The sequence below is a fragment of the Ochotona curzoniae genome, unplaced genomic scaffold (genome assembly GCF_017591425.1).
Source record: "Ochotona curzoniae isolate NIBS_2020 unplaced genomic scaffold, NIBS_Ocur_1.0 contig_291, whole genome shotgun sequence".
NCBI lineage: Eukaryota > Metazoa > Chordata > Mammalia > Lagomorpha > Ochotonidae > Ochotona > Ochotona curzoniae.
Window position 1 is genome coordinate 14,498,008 of NW_024465649.1, and position 19,493 is coordinate 14,517,500.

Sequence of the window (19,493 nt, forward strand, 5' to 3'; positions counted from 1 at the left end):
CAAAGTGGTAGTTCCCAGTGTGAATGTCTAGTAGCTAAAATCCTTGCCTTCATGCGCCAGGATCCCACGAGGGTGCTGTTTCATGTCCCAAGTGTTCCACTTCCCTTCCAGCTCCCTGCCTGGGGCCTGGAAAGGCAGTGGAAGACAGCCTAAAGCCTTAGGGCCTACAACCACATGGGAGGCCCAAAGGGGGTTCCTGGATCCTGGCTTCAAATCAGCTCAGCTCCAGCCACTGTGGCCACTTTAACAAAAGATCTTTCTCTCTGTAGATCTGGCTTTCCAATAAAAATAAGAAATAAATCTCCTTTTTAAAAAAAAGGAAGGAGGGAGGGAAGGAGGGAGGGAGGGAAAGAGGGAGGGAAGGATGGAGGGAAGAAGAAAGAAATGAAATGGTGGCGGACAGATCACACCAAGCAAGCACCAGTTTAAGTCCCACCATTTCACTCCTGATCCAGCTTCCTGTTAATGGCCTGGGACAAGCAGTGGATAATGGTTCGCACATGTCATACATGTTGGAGACCTAGATAAAGCTCCTGGCTCCTAGCTTGTGATGGTTACTTGGCGAGTAAAAGAGTGGATGGAAGACCTCTTTGTCTCTGATTCTCTCTTTGTCTGTATATCTTTGACTTTCAAAAAATAAACAAGTAGAAAGGAAGGGATGGAAGGAGAAAGGAAGGGGGGGGTGGAGAGAAAGGAAAGGAAAGTGAGATAAAGAGAAAATGGAATAGTGGGATAGAATGTAAATTACAGACAAAAATAAGACTAGGAACATCTGGCCTATTAGTTGAAGATGCTTATATCCCATACTAGAAAATGTGTTTGATGCCTGGCTCCAGCTCCTGATCCAGCTTCCTGCTAATGTAGACAGACCCTGGGAGGCAGCAGCAAAATGGTTCAAGTAGTTGGATTCCTGCCACCCACATGGGAGAACTGGAATGAATTTCCTATTCTCATTTTTAGAACGGCCCAGCTCTGGCCACTGCAGGCATTTGGGAAGTGAACCACTTGATTGAGGGATTCTCTCCCTTCTTCTGACCTCACCTCTGCATCTCAAATAAACTTTAAAATATAAATTAGGAAGGCCTGGCACCTTGGCTTAGCCAGCTAATCCTGTGCCAGGGCATCTCATATGAGCACTGGCTCAAGTCCCAGCTGTTCTTTCTACTTCTAATCCACTTCCAGTTCAGCTTCTTGTCTATGACCTGGACAAACAGCTCAGTTCTTTGGGTCCCTGCATTCACATGGGAGACTTGAAAGAAGTTCTTGACTTCTGGATTTGGATCAGCTCAACTCTAGCCAATGTGGCCATTTGGGAAGTAAACCAGCAGATGGAAGATCTCTCTCTCTCTCTCTCCCTCACTCTCTTCTTTCTTCTCTCTAAATTTATATTATATTACATTGTATATATTATATATCATGTATATAATATGTATTATATGTATATACTTCTCTCTGCAAATTCACCTCTCAAATAAAAATGAATAAATCTTTAAACAAAAAAATTAAGAAATGAAATTATCCTTTCTAATTCTAGCCAAACAGCCCATAAGTACTTAAACTTGGAAAAATTACAATTTCAAATATTCACATAGGATCATGAATAGAAAGAAAAATAAGAAAACGAAAGGTACATCACTGAGAGTAAACTCTTTTACGGAAACAGAACATTCCTAAAAGATGAATTTAGTGGTATTTTATCATTTAACATCTACCAGAATTATAACATTTAATTAGAAATTTTATTCTGTTACATCCCTTACATGAAGTCTGTAAATGACTTTTTATTTTGATATAAAAGTGGTTGTCAAATAAAAATAAAAAATAAGGATAATGCAAAGATGATTATTTTTTAAAGCAACATCACTTAAGCTTTCAACCGTGGTTTAATCTAATGATTTACTGTCCATTTTTCTAAATGATTAATGCAGATATGCCATGCTGAATTGACTGATGTTAGTGCAGAATGGGTGATGAATGCCCTAAAGCACTTGATCAATATAACTTTCCTGAGTAAAACATTCTCCTTCACCACAGCATTAACCACTGAGCAAACTGTAGTAAGTCTGCATTGCAATACACAAGTAAGCTCTAACAGACTAGGCTGAAAAGACTGGTTTTTAGAATAATGAAAGATTACTTTCACTAAGACTCACTAAGAACTGCCTCAAAGTTCTTCTAATTCAAATATTTTTTAATGCTTACAAATGTTGTAGTTTTCAGCAAATTTTATTATTTTTAATTATTTTTATAAACAATGTTTTTATTATTTAAGATTATATTTTAATATATTTTAATAAATATAGAATATATTTTATATATTTTAACAAGTATCTAATATATTGTATATATTTTAATACATATGATACATTTTATATATTTTAATGTATTATATATTTTTATGAATAATACTTTTTATTATTTAAGAGTATATCCAAATCAATTCACTAACAAATTTCATACCTGAAATTATTTTGGAAATTATACTGCTTTAGAGAATATCCTCAATAAAATCCTTGGAACTTGAAGGATTATTTTATAAAGAACTAATCACATACATATCCCTAATTTCGTCTTGGAAATTTTTAGGGGTTTCACACACACACAGATTTGCTTAAAGTAGACACCCTTCTATATAGGCTAGAATATAGAAGAGAAAATCTATGATCAAGGTCAAGTCCCTTGACTCCAGTCTCATTTTTCCTATCTATATACAGATTGAGGACAATCCTAACATAGAAGGTTGCTACCATTACATGAAACCACTGCATCCAGATCTGAGTTTCTCCAACGTTAGAATATATCAGAATAACTAGAGGGCCCATTTCCAAGGCTTATGTCTCAGCAGTGGGGATGGGGCAGGGGTGAGGGAGCAAGAATATGCATTTCTTACATATTCCCAGATAGCTTTGATCCTTCCCACCCTGCAAAAACCACTGGGACGAAACTTCTAGAACTACTGAATCAGACCAACATGGGCATTAATACTGGCTCTGCCACTTAGCTTAGCTTCTCCAATACTCAGCTTCTTTACCTCAAAAACAAAAAGCAAAATTATTTCAAGGTTGTAGAGTTTAGAAACTGTATAAATAATATACAGTAGCAATTAAACAATGCATGATTCATAACACATATTTAGTATCAGTACCAGTATTAACCACTACTCATTTTTAACGGGTTTTTTTTATTACTTATTTGAAAGTCAGAGTTACAGAGACAGAGAAGAAGAACTGAAGAGTTAAAGAGAGAGGAAGATATTCCATCCACTGGTTCACTTGCCAAACGGCCACAATGGGTCAGGCAGCAGCCAAAAAATTCTTCCAGCTCTCCTACATGGGTTAAGGGCCCATAGACTTCAGCCATCTTCTGCTGCCTTCCAGGCACATTAACAGGGTGCTGGATCAGAAGTGAAACAGCCAACACTCTAATCTGTGCCTGCAAGGATGGCGGCGTCACAGGCAGCCACAACACTGGGCCTCCATTACTTCCACTATTACTGCTTCTTCTAAGTAAGGGAACATATGCAACATTTTAAAAAAAATTATTTATTTGAAAGGCAGAGTTTCAGAAAGAGAAGGAAAGAAGGAGAGAGCCAGTCCCATGGTCACTGGATATTCTGTGTTAACTTGTACTATATTTTAAAGTTTCTTACACTTTACATTAGTTCTTATCTGATAAAATATTCAAAATTAGCTACAGGGGCAGGCATTTTGGCACAGTGAGTTAAGCATTAACTAGGAGCACCTGCACCTTTTATTGGAGTGCCTGCTTTGAGTCCTGGCTACTTCTCATTTCCGATCCAGCTTTCTGCTAAAGCATGTGGCAGGCAGCAGATGCTGGTCCAAGTATTTGGGTTCCTTACACCCATGTGGGAGAGTCAGAGTTTCTGGCTCCTGGCTTTGGCATGGCTCAGCTCTGGCTGTTGTGAGCACTGGAGTCAACTGGTTGATGAAAGTTATATTCCTTGCTTCTTCTCCCACCGTTCTGTCTTCTAAATAAACAAATAAGTCCTTTTTTAAAAAATTAAGTTTTAATCCAGTTGACAAACTTTAAATTAACTTTTATAACAGTTTAGAGAACAGCCCTAGAGCACATCTGTGTTTAAACTTCAAGTTTTTCTTATAACAGTGTCTTCAACAAGTTTATATATATTTATCTGCCTCATGCTAGGGTATTCAAATTTCCACCATGTAACTCCACCTACCCACAAAATCCTGATGATCACAAATCTCCATTTCCAGCCTAGACTCAGATGCAGTTGCCTTTACCTTTGTACCGCACAGACACCTCAAACCTAAGAGATCCCTTACCAACTCTGTTCTCCTGGATTCTGGTTGTTGAAAATAGAACAGTAAGCAGAAGCAAGAACATCACCTTTACTCTAAATCATGCATCTCTCTTTTCTAAACAACCACCAAGTCCTATAGATTTAACTCCTAAAAATTCTCTGTTTCCTTTTCCTTCCCCATTTTACCACCGCTTTAATTCATTCATTGACAATCACAAGTATATTGCTATGGATGAACTGTCCATGCTCCTGGCCAAAGGCAACACCCTTCCAGCCATTGTGTCCCATCCGCTCTTGCCTTCTCTAGGGCACAGATCCAACAAGTCTCCCATTCTCTCTTGTGTCTACTGAATCACAGTAACAACAGAGAGACATATTTTATTTCACTTATCTTAAACACATACACACTCCCTTGCACCCACTTTCTTTTCCAGCTACCACGTTATTTCTCACATTCCCTTTACAGCAGAACTTAAAAGCACTATTTCAAAATTATTCTCCTTGAGGTTACTAATGAACTCCCATTATTAAACTGTGTGACCATTTCTCAGTCCTAACTTACTTGATCTGCCAGCGGCATCTAACACAGCTTCATACCCTCCTAGACACACTTTCTATCTTGGCTTCCAGTACACCCCATGCACTTAGGTTTCCTTTTTGTTGTTGTTGCTTTTTCAGCATTTTTTCTGGTTCTGCCTCATTTTGAGCCCTAAAAATAAATGTTCAAGTGTTTGAGAACTCAGTACTTGGATTCGTTTTTCTCTATATACTTACTCCCAAATTTTTGTGACTCTAAGTATCAACCATGTGTTGATGATCCCTAAAGTCACATCTCCAGCCTGAACTCTTCCCTTGAATTCTGTCCTCTCGACTCTGAACAGCCAGCTTACACCTCCAGTTAGATGTTGGATGGACATTTAAAACCGCTAATAAGCAGGCCAAAAGCTAAGCTCCAGATGCCCACATTTCCCACCATCACCACACACAGAAACAAGGCACCCTTGCAGTTTTCTACCTCAATTAATGGCAATTCCAACCTTGCTCCTCAAGTCAAAAAACTTAGGGTCAACCTACACTATGTTTCTGTCACATGCTATAGTCCAAATTTCAAAATAAATGTATGGTCATAACGCTACTTAGCAAAATTGCCATATATACAACAACATGGATAAATCTTTAAAACATTAAAATGTATTAAAATAAAACCAGAGAAAAGCAAATATATGGTAAATGTAAATGGTTACATTTTTGTGAAATTCTCCAAAGGAAAATCTAATTTATAATGATAGAAAACAGATCACTTGCTGCCTGGGGCCAGCAGTTGAGGTTGGAGATTGAGTCAAAGGGGACAGAGAGGAGTTATAGAGAGTAAAGGACATGATCTTGACTATGGGAGCTTAAGTGTAAATACATTCTCAAAACTATATGTGTACACTTTATGCTAATTAGACTTCCGTAAAACTGATTAAACACACAATTCAGCTACTTCTGTCTTTTACCTTGTAGAAGCGACCACCATCTCTTTGATTCACAACAGCCTCCTACATAGTTTCTTTGTTCTTTGACCTTTTACATTTTACTCTTGACAGAGTTGCCAGAGCAATCTTGCCAAAATATAAATCATATAATGTCATTCCTATGTTCAAACTCCTCTTACTTTACTAAAAACTCAATTTCCTTATAAATGCCTCACATCTCTGGAACCTATCTTCAACTAATAGTTATCTGCACTCCATCACTGGCCTCTTACTCTTCTTCAAATATGGCACATACACTCTGAAATAAAGTGGCTACATCCCTCCCGCCCCAAAATACCTTGTGGCTTGCTCCCTCACTTTCCCCAGCTTTCACTAAGACATGCCATTCTCAGTGAGTCCTTCCCTAAGCTACAGTAAGTAAAATGTCAGCACCTTCCTCCCAACAGTGCTGTGTATCAACACTGCTTCTATTTCATTTTCTACTTACCTGTTTTACTTTTTTTCTCTTCATATTTTACTATTCTCTTATTACATTTCATTAATTTAGCCTGTTTATTGGCTTCCTTCTCTGCCAGAATTAATGACCCAAGCAGGCATAGGGACTTTTGTATAATACTGTGTCACCTGAATAATGTCAAATGTAACTGCTGAATGAATAAATTAATGCTTCTGATTAAATTATATCCTTATCTTTAATAGATGACAGGATTAGAATATGTGACATTTCAGTTGCTTTAAAAAAATCCTAATACCTTAAATTTAAAATCAGCATACTTAAACATATCCAATGTATATCAGCCAAAATTTGCTTTCAATTCTAGCAAATAATTTAAGATTAGACATTCATAAATTTTTTAAAAATCAAATTTGTAGAAATTTTGTAATGAGCAAGGACCTATATCCATGAGGTTAACTCTTAGTACTGCCCACAAATAAATATAATCATACTGAGTTCTTTACAAAAGCCAGATACATTATTGTCTAAAACTCTCATAATCATAACAGCAGAAATAGATGAATCAGATGGTCATGAAACTGAGAGCCCATTTCAAAAATATGCATAACTCTCATTTATCATTATCATTTAAATCATTCATTAAAGGAATCTCATGTTTTATAGATAAACTACATGACTATGAGAATGTTACAGGGGAGATACGCTTAACATAAATCACAACATAAAGGTGCTTTTGTTCTAGACACCCAAATCTTCCCTCCTTTAAACTAGCACACAATGCAATTTCTGGAAATCTACCTTCGTAACTGCAGAGGACAAAATTCCACACTGCAGCTTTCACTGGCACCCAGCAGCTCTTACTTGAAATGCATTAAAGTATGCAACTTCATTCAAGTGAAGAGTTCCATTGTGGGAGGATAATATTCTTTGGTATGTAAGCAACATTGCATATTGAACCTAAAGATTTGGGGCTTTCAAAACAAAACTTTAAATGTTTCACTAAATAAAAATATAATGGAAAACTTCAGGACAACTTCATTCTTTAAACACTTCTGAATTAAAAAATATTATCAAACACAAAAACTATTTTAAAGATAAGCAGAAAGCGTTGGAAATATTACTACTGAGTACACTGATTTGTTTCTGTCATATAAGCTATGTCTATCATTTCCACGTCAATTGCTTAAACAAGACAATGATGAAAAATAACTGCCATGTACTACTCTAGCACAGAACAATAGCTGCCTGAATACCCTCTACAGCATTATCCAGACTGTCAGACTTCAAAATCCAAATATTTTTTACTTAAAAATTATTTAATATTTATCTATTTATTTTGTTATACCTAGCATCTATAGCAGTGCATTATCAATTGTAGCTCAGAGAAAGTACTAATATCTCCAAATGTCCTAATTTCTAAGCTTCTCGGGTTGCTTTAAACATAAAATAGAGGTTGCTCTGGATAGATAAAATGATCAAAAACGAATACCAAAACTATTACACATTCCTAACAGACAAGAGGTACATTAGTAAACAATCATTTAAACTGCCTTTTATTACTGGGTTAGAGTTATCAAAGCAAGATGAAATGAGAATGATCATACAGTACCTTACCCTTTCTACCGGTGAACCATAGCATGCAATGCCGAAACATAGCAGTGGCAGATGGCATTGGTGTTATTAACTATAAAAAGGGTAACAGCAGAGAAATGATGGCTGGTAGACAAGACATGAAATGCAGATGAAACGAATACAGATTTGCAGTTCATGAAGCAGAGCAAAACCTTTAAGCTGCTAGCTTCAGTGCAATTCACATTTCGAGTTTACATGGACAAACACTGCAACCTTCGCAGCCAGTCTTTAGACTCTTCATGCAGAAGCAGAACCACACTCCTGGATAAAGAAGATCAGCAACCTTCTGTAAACACAAGCCAGCAGCAGCAGCAGCAGCAGCCCATTACTCTCTCCCTTCACTGATCTTTATCCTTTAAATTTTTAATCTCCAACTGCAGCCAGATCCAGTTGTTTCAAATAGATCTGTATCCACTGCAGATACAAATCCCTGCCTAACCTGCAGTACCACTTCATCCAGAACGTTTCTGTGCTCTCGTTCATGCAGGAGCAGTTGCAAACCATTCAAGGCATCCAGCAAAGAACCCACAAGAGAAGGCAAGGAAGCAGTTGGGACTGTGAAGAGAAAGAATCTCTTCTTTCAGCTCACCCTGGAAATGGAAGGTTTTCTGATCAACAGTTATTGTGAAGGTGCTGTCGTCCTCATCGTCTATACCAATCACAGCTCCCTGTGAAACAAAGAGCAAAATCCCAATAAGGCAAACAATGACATCAGCAATATTCACTACTGCTACAGTCCTTGAATGCTGAATATACTGAGGACATTGTAAGCAGGCTAGACACAGAAAATAGGAACCCGAGACTCTAGTTTTGCTGTAGGAGGAAACAAAACAAAACACTAGGGCGAGGGGCTGGCAGGACAACTTGTGCATCTTTCATGCATTGTTTTCTATGCTGTGCTGGGCGGTGCAGAGGACGAACAGGGGAGCTGAATCTGGAATCTGTGTTTCAGAACCAGTTACTAAACCTTTCTGACCTTTAGACTGCTCTCTAAAATGGGAGTCAGAACCCTACACCTCGCCAGGTTGTTGTGAAGCTCAAAGAAAGCAGGTGTTCTTCAAAGGCTACTTCTGTGTCACCTCATCAATAAAACACAATGTGGCATTTGCTTCAAAACACTGTCCCATTTCTTCCAAGTGTTTACCGCTTTCTCCCACTGCACTGCTAACAGCGCTGGGGCACAAGCACTATTTTATTTTGACACATGACATTCAAATACACACCTAATACATGTTTTCTAAAGAAAAGCTGAAAAAGCAGGGGAAATTTTGGTTTGGGAAGGTAGATAAGGTGAGTTTTAAACTTTAATTTAAATAAACTTCTAAAAGCTTAAATTTTAAAAATATATTTTCAATAAATGCATTCGATTAAGACAGTTAAGGAATTAAGAGACAGAAAACTACATAAACGAGGGAACCTATTGTTTAGTGTCCTTAATAAATGTCTTGGGGTCAGTGCAGTGATGTAGTGGTAAAGCTGCCACCTGCAGCACCATGATGCCATATGGACACCAATTAGTCCTGAATGCTCCACTCTGATCCAGCTTTCTACTTATGGCCTGGAAAAGCAATGGAGGAAGGCTCACATGCTTGGGCGCCTAAACCCACACAGGAGACCCAGAAGAAACTCCTGGCTCCTGTCTCTGAACCAGCTCATCTCAGCCACTGCAGCCATTTGGATATTGAACCAGCAGATACAAGATCTGTCTTTCTGTCTCTCCCTCTCTTTGTGTACTCTACCTTTCAAATAAATAAATAAATAAATCTTAGAGATAAAGAGGGGCCCGGTATGATATCCTAGTAGCTAAATCCTCGCTTTGCATGCCCCAGGATCCCATATGAGTGCCAGCTCATGTTCTGACTGCTCCATTTCCATCCAGCTCCCTACTTGTGGCCTGGGAAAGCAGTCAAAGATGGCCCAAAGCTTTGGGACCCTGCACCCACATGGGAGACCCAGAAGAGGCTCCTGGCTCCTGGCTTAGGATCAGTTCAGCTCAGGCCATTGTGGCCATTTGAGGAGTGAACCAGTGGTTGGAAGATCTCTGTCTCTCCTTCTCTATGTAGATCTGCCATTCCAATAAAAAGAAATAAATTAAAGGAAAGGAGGGAGGGACAGAGGGGAAAGGGAGAGAGAGAGAAATGGAGAAAGAAAAAGGAAGGAAGGAAGGTACATAGGAAAGTAGGTAGGTAGGTAGAGTCCAGCACCAGTAATCTAGTGGCTAAAGTCCTCGCCTTGCACACACCAGAATCCTGTATGGGCACCAGTTCGTGTCCTGGCAACCCTGCTTCCCACCCAGCTCTTTGTGGCCTGGGAAAGCAGGTGAGAATGGTCTAAAGCCTTGGGACGCTGCACCCACTTGGGAGACCAGAAAGAGACTCCTGGCACCTGGCTTCGGATTGGCTCAGCACCAGCCATTGCAGCCACTTGGGGAGTGGATCAGCAGAAGGAAGATCTTCCTCTCTATATATCTGCCTTTCCAATAAAAAATAAATAAATCTTAAAAAAAAAGAATTGCAGATAGACAGATGGATGGACAAGAAAAAAAAAGTTGCTTAAATATTCCAGAAAGAAAGACTAGAGGACAGGTAACAGGTCAAATGCCCCCGGTTGGTGATATGAGAAACAGTATGCCACAAACAAAACCAGAGACCTTGAAAACAGGGAACAAAAACACTTCAAGCAGACAAAATATTACTCCTATAAAGAAAGGATACATGGGGAACTACTCCTGTTATAGGAGTATGAGGTAACAAAGTCAAGCATTTCTTCATTTCTTCCCTGAATATGTCTGGGCAAACCCAACACTATCGAAATCTCAACTACTACAGTGATCTTACTTGCTGCTCAGATGCAGATAGGGTGAGAAATTTTATGCATCATTTCAGACAAGTACAGTACACCACCCCCTCCCGGAGAGTATAATGACTTCTCCAAGGTTACACACAAAGAGTTAGTGGCAGAGCCAGCACCAGATCACCACTGGCATGGTATCCACTTACTCCAAACACATACAAACCTCAAAGGATAAGAAAGCATAAGAGTGACTCTTTCTGGGTATTTTTTGAATTCTGTGGTTAACTGAATTAACCTCCTAACTTGACATATCAAAATATTTGCTAAGCCATAACAACACAAACGTGTGCTAGATATAGCTCTGGAATGTCTAATAATAGCCCTGGTTTTAAAGGAGTTTTCCAGCAGAACAGATAAAGCATGCAGAGGTGAGTACAACAAGGCCACAAGCAATCTCTACATGATGAACTTTGAAAAGAGTATGCTAACCAAAAGAAGCCAGTTACTAAAGACTCCATGTTACACAACTGCATTACATGGATTATCCACACAGGCAAAGTCAACAAAAAGTAGGTTAGTGGCTGCTCGTGGCAGAAGGGTTGGAAGGGCTAGAGATAAATACAGAGTTCCAGATTTCTTTAGGAAGGAAGAAAACATTCAAACTTGATATGGTGGTGGTTAGACAGCTCTATGTATGTTTTCCAAAAGTATAAATCTTTTAGGAGTTAGTGTTATGATGCAGTGACTTAAGCATCCCACAACAGAGCACTGATTCAAATCCTAGCTGCTCTGCTTCCAATTCAGTTTCCTGCTAATGTGCCTGGGAAGTAGAAGGATGACGCTATTGGAACCTTGTCACCCATGTGGAAGACCTTTTAGAATTCCTGGTTCCTGGTCTCGGCCTGGCCCAATCCTGCCTGTTGCAACTATTTGGGAAATAAACCACCAGATGGAAGAAATCTTTTCCTTTTTCTGTCTCTACCTCTGTGTTTCCCAGCTTTTCAAGTAAACAAATACACTCTTAGGATAAACATATTAATTATATATTTTAAGTGGGTGATTTACATGGTATATGAATTTTACCTTAACAACGCTGTTGTATTCAACCCACTCCCAAATGGCTTTTCTTTCTTTTAGGTTTGGAGTCAAGTCGGAGAGAAACCTCCAGAACAATCTTTTACATGTTAAATTAGTCATGAGTATTTTCTGTAGCCTCTTCCCACCCTCAATGTTTCCTTTTCTCCCAAAGATGTGATAGCAGTAGTCATCTACTTATTCATTCATGCACAGACCATTTCTTCACAAATTAGAGGCAGGTATAGGATGTAGTAGCTGGGTTGCCAGAATCACATATTGAAATGCCTGTGATAGTTATCTCATTCCCTCCTCAGAAGATGTGCTAATTCTACCCCTAAGGTTCATGAACTCTTCTGCTTCCTCGCAGCTATTGTTCTGACACAGCTGCTCTTTATTTCTTGCTTGGTAATCTGTCTTCAGTTCAGCTACCATATAATTTATAGTCTTTACTATTGCCAGAGTAACACTGCTAAAGCCCAGACTCAAACAGGAAACCCATAGGTTCGAAATCTTCCACGGCTCCATTTGAACTACCATATCACTTCACAATGCCTTTCAAGACTGTCAAAGTTAACCCTAACGAGCTTTCCACTGTCATCATCCAGCTTCCCTTTGTTCCACCTCACAGAGACCCTACACACACACTGTCTCAACATTTCTTCAACACAGTGAAAAAGCAATTTCTTGTTTAAAGGCCATTCCTCAAGCTTAATTCTCCACCTTCTGTGAACCAACTGTAAAACCCACATTTTCCTCTAGCCCCCTGCTCCCTCCGCTCTTATTGCTTTCAGAGGGGGAGTTCTTGCAAACTGTGCAGGCCCTAAACTTTCTTCCATTTTTGCAGTCTAGCCTCCTTCCTTTCAGAGCATCAAACTTCTCTCACAGGTGTCCAAGGCTTACTGCGCCTCTTGCTTTGTTGTACAGAACCTCTCTGCAGCATGTGGCTACTGCCTACCATTGCCACCGTGAGACCCTCTCCCTCACTGGCTCTTTAGAATCTACACTGTACTTCACAAACAATCCTCCCTTTTGTCACTATACAACGAGAAAGCGTTTCCATCACACTTTTCACCAACAGCTTCTTTGAAGTCTCTGGAACAGAAGTCTTTTTGGGTCTACACAAACGTGCAGGGTTCCCAAGACTTTGGGTTATCCTTGACTGCTTTCCCAGGCCACAAGCAGCGAGCTGGATGGAAAGTGGGGCAGTTGGGACATGAACCAACGCCCATATGGGATCCTGGCGCATACAAAGTGAGGATTTAGCCACTGAGCCATCGTACTGGGCCCACATGTTTGCATTTCTAATAGGATATGAACCTTAAGCGTGAATCTGTTAGGTCATAGGGTGTGCATGGTTCAATTTCAGTCAATATTGTCAAATGGTTCTCAGAAGTAGTTGTATGGGACTGGTGTTGTCGCACATCAGGTTAAGCCACTGTCTGTAAAACCAGCATTCCATGTAGGTACTGGTTAAACACTCAGCTGCTCCACTTTTGATCCAGCTCTCTGCTAATGCAACTAGGAAAGCAACAGAAGATGTCCCAAGTACTTGGTTCCTTGTCACCCACATGAGAGATTCAAATGGAGCTTCAGGTTCCTAGCTGGTATGGCCATGAGGGGAGTAAACTAACAGATGGAATCTCAATCTCTACCTTTCTGTCTTGTCTCTCTCCCTTTCTCTATAAAGTTGCCTTTTACATAAATAAGTCATTTTTTAAAAAGATTTATTTATTTTTATTGGAAAGGCAGATATACAGAGAGGAAGAGAGACGAAGAGGAAGATCTTCCATCTGATGGCTCACTCCCCAAGTAACCACATCAGCCGATGCTAGGCCATGCTGAAGCCAGGAGCCAGGAAATTCCTCCAGGTCTCCCACACAGGTGCAGAACCACAAGGCTTTGGGCCATCCTCGACTGCTTTCCCAGGCCACAAGCAGGGAGCTAAATGGGAAGTGGGGCTGCCAGAATTAGAACCGGCACGCATATGGGATCCCCGTTCATGTAAGACAAGGACTTTAGCCACTATGCCACGCCACTGGGCCCTGTAAATAGGTCATTTTTTAAAAATCTTAATTTATCTTACAAAGTGCTTGTGCTAGTTAAACTCTCACCAATGGTACACACACATTTCCATTGTTTTATATTTTCACTGATATTTTTACTTTAGTCTTTTTTAACAGGTGAACGACAGTGTCTCACAGTGGGGCGGCGTGGTAGCCTAGTGGTTAAACACCTTGCCTTACATGCACCAGGATCCCATATGGGCACCGGTTCTAATCCTGACAGCCAGCCCCACTTCCCATCCAGCTCCCTGCTGTGGCCTGGGAAAGCAGTCGAGGATAACCCAAAGCCTTGGGACCCTGCTCCCGCGTGGGAGACCCAGAAGAGGCTCTGGACTCCTGGCTTCACACTGGCTCAGCTCCAGCCATTGTGGCTGCTTGGGGAGTGAATCATCGGACAGAAAATCTTCCTCTCTGTCTCTCCTCCTCTCTGTATATATGCCTTTCCAATACAAATAAAATAAATCTTTAAAAAAAAAAAACAGTGTCTCACAGTGGATTTACTTTATATTTCCCTAATAACTGATGAGACGCTTCACTTTTCATATTCGCTAGTCAGCTAAATATCTTCATCCATGAAATAGTTCAAATTCCTTTCCCACTGGACAATATTTTTCTAATTATTTATTTATGGCATTCTTTACATACCAGGATCTTTGTGCATAATTGAGTATGAATTAAGTATTTTCTTCAACTCTGTTGCTCGTCTCTGCACTCTCATAGTGGCATCTTTCGATGAAGGGTCTATGTCTTTAATATAGTATAATATATTGATTCTACAGTTCATTTTTGTGCTTTCTCCTCTAGAAGTCTTTCCCGGTCCCAAAGGCAATGGAGATACTCTCCTGCATTATCTTCTGCAAGCCTTGGGTAGCAAATGAAGTAAGTCCTCCAACTTTTTTCTCAGCCTTTATAAATTATAGATCAACATAGTTAGAGCCAGCCTTCAGCACAAGGGCAGGTGAAAGTAAGTCCCTTTTCTACTGGGGTATGCTCACTGACTAAGTGGCAGGAATCAGGACTGAATTTTTGGCCCTTTACAACTTTCACAAATAAGCTAAACAGGTAATACACACACACACACACACATGAATTGACAAAACTGAGACTGCCACTTTTTTAGATCTTTAGCTGCAATAAAATCTACAGTTTTCAAAGTAGAGCTGTCACATTTTGTTAATACTTATTCCTAGTTGATTATTTGATGCTAATGTATTATTTTTAAATTTTCTAATTACTTGCTGCCAGTAATCTTGCTAAATTCAAATATCAATTATAATAGTATTATCTGTAGATTCTGATTTTCCATTTGCTCAATTAAGTTGCTGTAAATTTTTTTTTTTTTTTTGTCCAACCCTTATACCTAGCATGCCTTTACCATGCTTTATTCACTGGCCAGGCAGCGTCAGGGGGGAATTCAAAACCTTCATGCTGTGCTCTTCTAGCTGCCGAACTCACCTTGCTCCTTTTCCACCTTCAAAATGGAAAAGGAATTCATCTCCTTTCTACAACCCAGTTCTTCCACCCATGCTCCACTGCTATCACCTTTGCCCAGATCTCTTACTACCAATTTCCAAATTCTTTCTCACTCCACTGCTTCTTTCTCAACTGTAATTGCACAAGATTAAGTCCTTTACCCTCTTTAACAAAAGCAACAACTCTGTTTAGGTCCTCATCCTCCTATAGCAACTGGCCCTCCTTTCATTTCCCTTCGAGACTAAATTTCTCAGAGGTGGCCAACCCTCTTACCTATAATATTAACCTTTCAGTCCTGGAAGGATGTGTAACCACTTCCTAAGGCTCTTCCTCACCTTCATAAGTGTGCCTGCTGCAGCCTTGGCACAAGCAAGAGACTGCCCTCTCCACTGCCTAGAGTGGCCTAGTTTACGGGAGACGGTTAGTATGCTCCAACCCGGCTTCCAAGGCCTCCAATGACTTACTCCATGCCTACTCCTCCAATCTCATCTTTCATATCAAACTCTACCCTTGAACAGCTTGAAGATTACCAAGTGTCCCACATTCTCACCCACCACCCTATCTTTACACATGTACCCTGGGCCTATAACATTGTTTCAGTCCCAAGACCTAAATTGACACTACTTTAAAAAAAAAAATTTATATCTGGAAAACTCCCTTTGATAATCCAAAGACAGAATGGTGTTTCATAAAGTTGTTTATTATGCTAGCCTATCAAGTTATCAACATCTTCATTTCCAATCTGCTTTTATGGCCTGCTGTGCCAAGGTTGGGAGCACTTATCTCTCAGCGACCTTGCATGATTTCGCTCATTTTTCAGGTTCTGCCAGTGCTCATGCTCACCAGGGTACCTGACACCTGCTGCTCCACAGTTAAAGCAGCAAGGTTCCAGACAGTAACTTGGCCACACAATTCGTCCAACAGGATGGATTTCCTGACTTAACTCCTTTTTCCTACATGCAAATTCAAAGACATACATGAATCATACATAGTTCAGGTTCCAAAGACAAAAAGAAAGGTTTTGCATTTATGGCTTGGAAGCAAACCAAAGTCTTGCTATTTGAAGACCAATCTCCCTTTGCAAGAAGAGAAAACCATTCTGGTGAAAGGTCCCAAAGCTCACTTAAAAACAAAGCATGAGGGGCCAGAATGGTGGCATAGCATACAAATCCTTTGCCTGCAAGTGCTGGCATAACATTTGTGAGCCAGTTGGTGCCATGATTGCTCTATTTTTCATTCAGTTCCCAGTTTATGGCTTAGAAAAGCAGTTGTGGATGGCCCAAGGCCTTGGACCTGCACCCATGTGGGAAGCCAGGAAGAAGCTCCTGGCTCCCAGATTTGGATCAACTCTGCACCCAGCCATTTGGAGACTGAACTGGCAGATGGAAGAGCTTTCAGTGTGTCTCTCCTTCTCTCTGTACATCTTTCCAATAAAAATAAAGAAATCTTTTTTTTAATGTGCTAAGAATACACAGGATAGCTACTACCTTCTAGTTCTACAATCACACACAATCCCTCACTGTTGAAATAACATTAGAAGTCTATTTACATTCACATTTGCTCTCTGTGACATAGGCAGACAGGTTATTATCCCCTTTAGAGATCAGAAAGATTAGTCACTCAAAAATTTTGCCCAAGGTCCAACAACTAAATGGGAAAAGAACTGAAGCCTTGCAATTCTTGATCCAAAACCCTAAGTCTATTATTATAAGAGGTAATATTCAGCAATTACTTCAGAATATTTATTAAATACTTATTCTAGGGCAAGAGCAATAACAGAGAAAGTCTTTGAACTGAAAGAGCATATAACCTAGGTTGGAGAAAGAGGAGTCAACAATGTAAAAGAAAGAAGAAAGGGTCCTGGTCCAACCAGCTCATCGAAGATGCTGCTACATGGGCTGGACAGGCAGTAGCTCCCACCGGCCTAAGTATGGACTAAGCAGTGGGATTAGTCAGACTGAGCTAGGCTGTAGCACTCATTGATGTGTACAAAAGCTCAGTGGGATGCGGTACAGACTGGACCAGTCTGCTGCATATAACGCCATGCGCATGAGCTGAGGTTGGGGGTGGGCCTGCTGGTGGTTATTGGGAGTTGCTCAGACTAGGCTGTAGTTCCCACCAATGTGCATGAGGGCCATGTGTGTGGTGGGCAGGGTTGGGCTGGGCTGCAGCACCCACTGGTTTGCATATGAGATGGACCTAGGGACAGAACCGACCAGGTGACTACAATGACCAGTACTTGTATAAGCTGATACAGGTGTCGGACTGAACCAGACCCAGCACTGGCTGGCACAAAGGAGTCAGGTCTGGGTCATCCCTGGCATGGTTTTTTGGGGGAGTCTCCCAACTGGACCACTGGACTCAACCACAGGAAAATCACAGGATCTATGGTCTGACTGTGGAGAGCCAAGTGTCAGAACAGACTCTCCTTGGTTCCTGAGGCCTGTGCAAAGGACAGCATGCTCAGATGCACATGGAGGACATGACAGAACACTGAGGCCTGTAGAGAACATCTATCACCATGCAGGCCAAAACAAACTGGACAACTCTTCTGGCCAAGCTCCGACACTAAGTATCTGGGCGAGTGGAGACTTTAAGGTACATTATGTCAGCCAAAGGGATTTCCTCAACCTTGAAGCAATGATATCAATAGCATCCCAGAACTATTGAAACTACTTAAGCAGTACCCTCGGAACATGCTCCACATCAGGAGGCCTGGATGATATCAAGTGGCAGCCCCCATCCCTGGGTACTGATGCAGTTAGGCTGCCAGAAACAGCCCTCTCTCCTTTTTTCTGCCTTTCCCCAGATAGAGGAAGGAAAAACAAATTGGAGGCAATTGTCTCATCCAATTTCCCCAATTTTTCGTCCCTTTCCACCCTAATCAGTGGTCCACATCCTTCTCAACTATGTTAACATCATCAAAAAAATTATTATTTAGGGCCCAGCACTATAGCATGGTGGTTAAAAGTTCTCGACTTGCATGCACCAAGATCCCATATGGGTGCTGGTTCTACTCCTGGTGGCTCTGCTTCCCATTTAGCTCCTTGCCTGTGGCATGGGAAAGCAGTAAAGGATAACCCAAAGCCTTGGGATCCTGCACCCACATGGGAGACCCAGAAGAGCTACTGGCTCCTGGCTTCACATTGGCTCAGCTCCAGCCATTGCGGTCACTTGGGGAATGAACGATCAGATGGAAGATCTTCCTCTGTCTCTCCTCCTCTCTGTATATCCACCTTTCCAATAAAAATAAATAAATCTTTTTAAAAAATTATTACTTAAAAAGCTGCTGCATGGAGGATCTGCTTTCACCACTCATTCACTGATAGTAACAGCTGTTTACGGAATGTTCCAGGCAGTATTCTAGGTGCCAGTAAAACAGCTTATATAATTTGCTTTGCTTTTCTCACTAAACATAGCTTTGAAGTTTATTCATGTTAAGAATGAAAACATACATATGTATAGCTTTTATTTATATTCACAAAAGGGTTCTTTGAAACATTCACAGGAAATATTATGTAAAAACTAAGCATGGTTCTTAAAATGTTTTCAAAACAAACCAGCTTTTATTCCTCTCACAAATGTTTAAAGTATCCTCATATGTATGTGTATATTTTTATATAAACACATACTTTCCATCTTGAGAAAAAATGTATGTATGTACATGTATTCTGCTATCCATGTTGAGAATATACATTTTGAAATATTTACGTCTTTATTTAAAAGGCAGAGTGACAGAGAGACAGCAACAGTGAACCAATTCATTAACTCCTCAAAGGCCCACAACAGTTGGGCCTGGGCCTGGCCAAAGCTGAGAGCCACATAATCCATTTGGGTCTCCCACATGGGTGAGAGACTCAAACGCTCGAGCCACCATGCACTGCTTCCCAGGCACATTAGCAGGGAGCTGGGCGGAAGTGGAGTCCCACACTCAGACACGCGCTCTGGGATGCACGTGTTCGAAACACCACCTTACCGCACTGCACTGCGGCTCCTGCCCCATAGGCCTCTGTTACCTCCCTATTTTCTCTTAAATGAACTGCATACATCCATGTTTTGCACATTTCCTATTTGAACATTCTTTTGCCTCTTTCACTGAGTTATATATGTTGAGACTTTTCTATATCTTTTATTGACTTGTGTTATTTATATATTCTGGTTATTAATTATTATCAGCCACATATATTGGCAACATTTCCTCTACAGTTCGCAGATTATCTTTTCTCTTTGATCAT

The 19,493-nt window shown here is 40.4% G+C and overlaps 1 protein-coding gene across 5 annotated transcripts in view; it reads right to left on the reverse strand.

The window, feature by feature from the left end:
* Positions 1 to 19,493, reverse strand: part of OSBPL9 (oxysterol binding protein like 9) — a 139,696-nt gene that overhangs the window by 76,284 nt on the left and 43,919 nt on the right. For all 5 annotated transcript variants that reach the window (XM_040978554.1, XM_040978553.1, XM_040978552.1 and 2 more), the window contains one exon: positions 8,442 to 8,520. In XM_040978554.1, the coding sequence (XP_040834488.1) occupies positions 8,442 to 8,520 (79 nt within the window). The remainder of the gene's footprint in view (positions 1 to 8,441; positions 8,521 to 19,493) is intronic.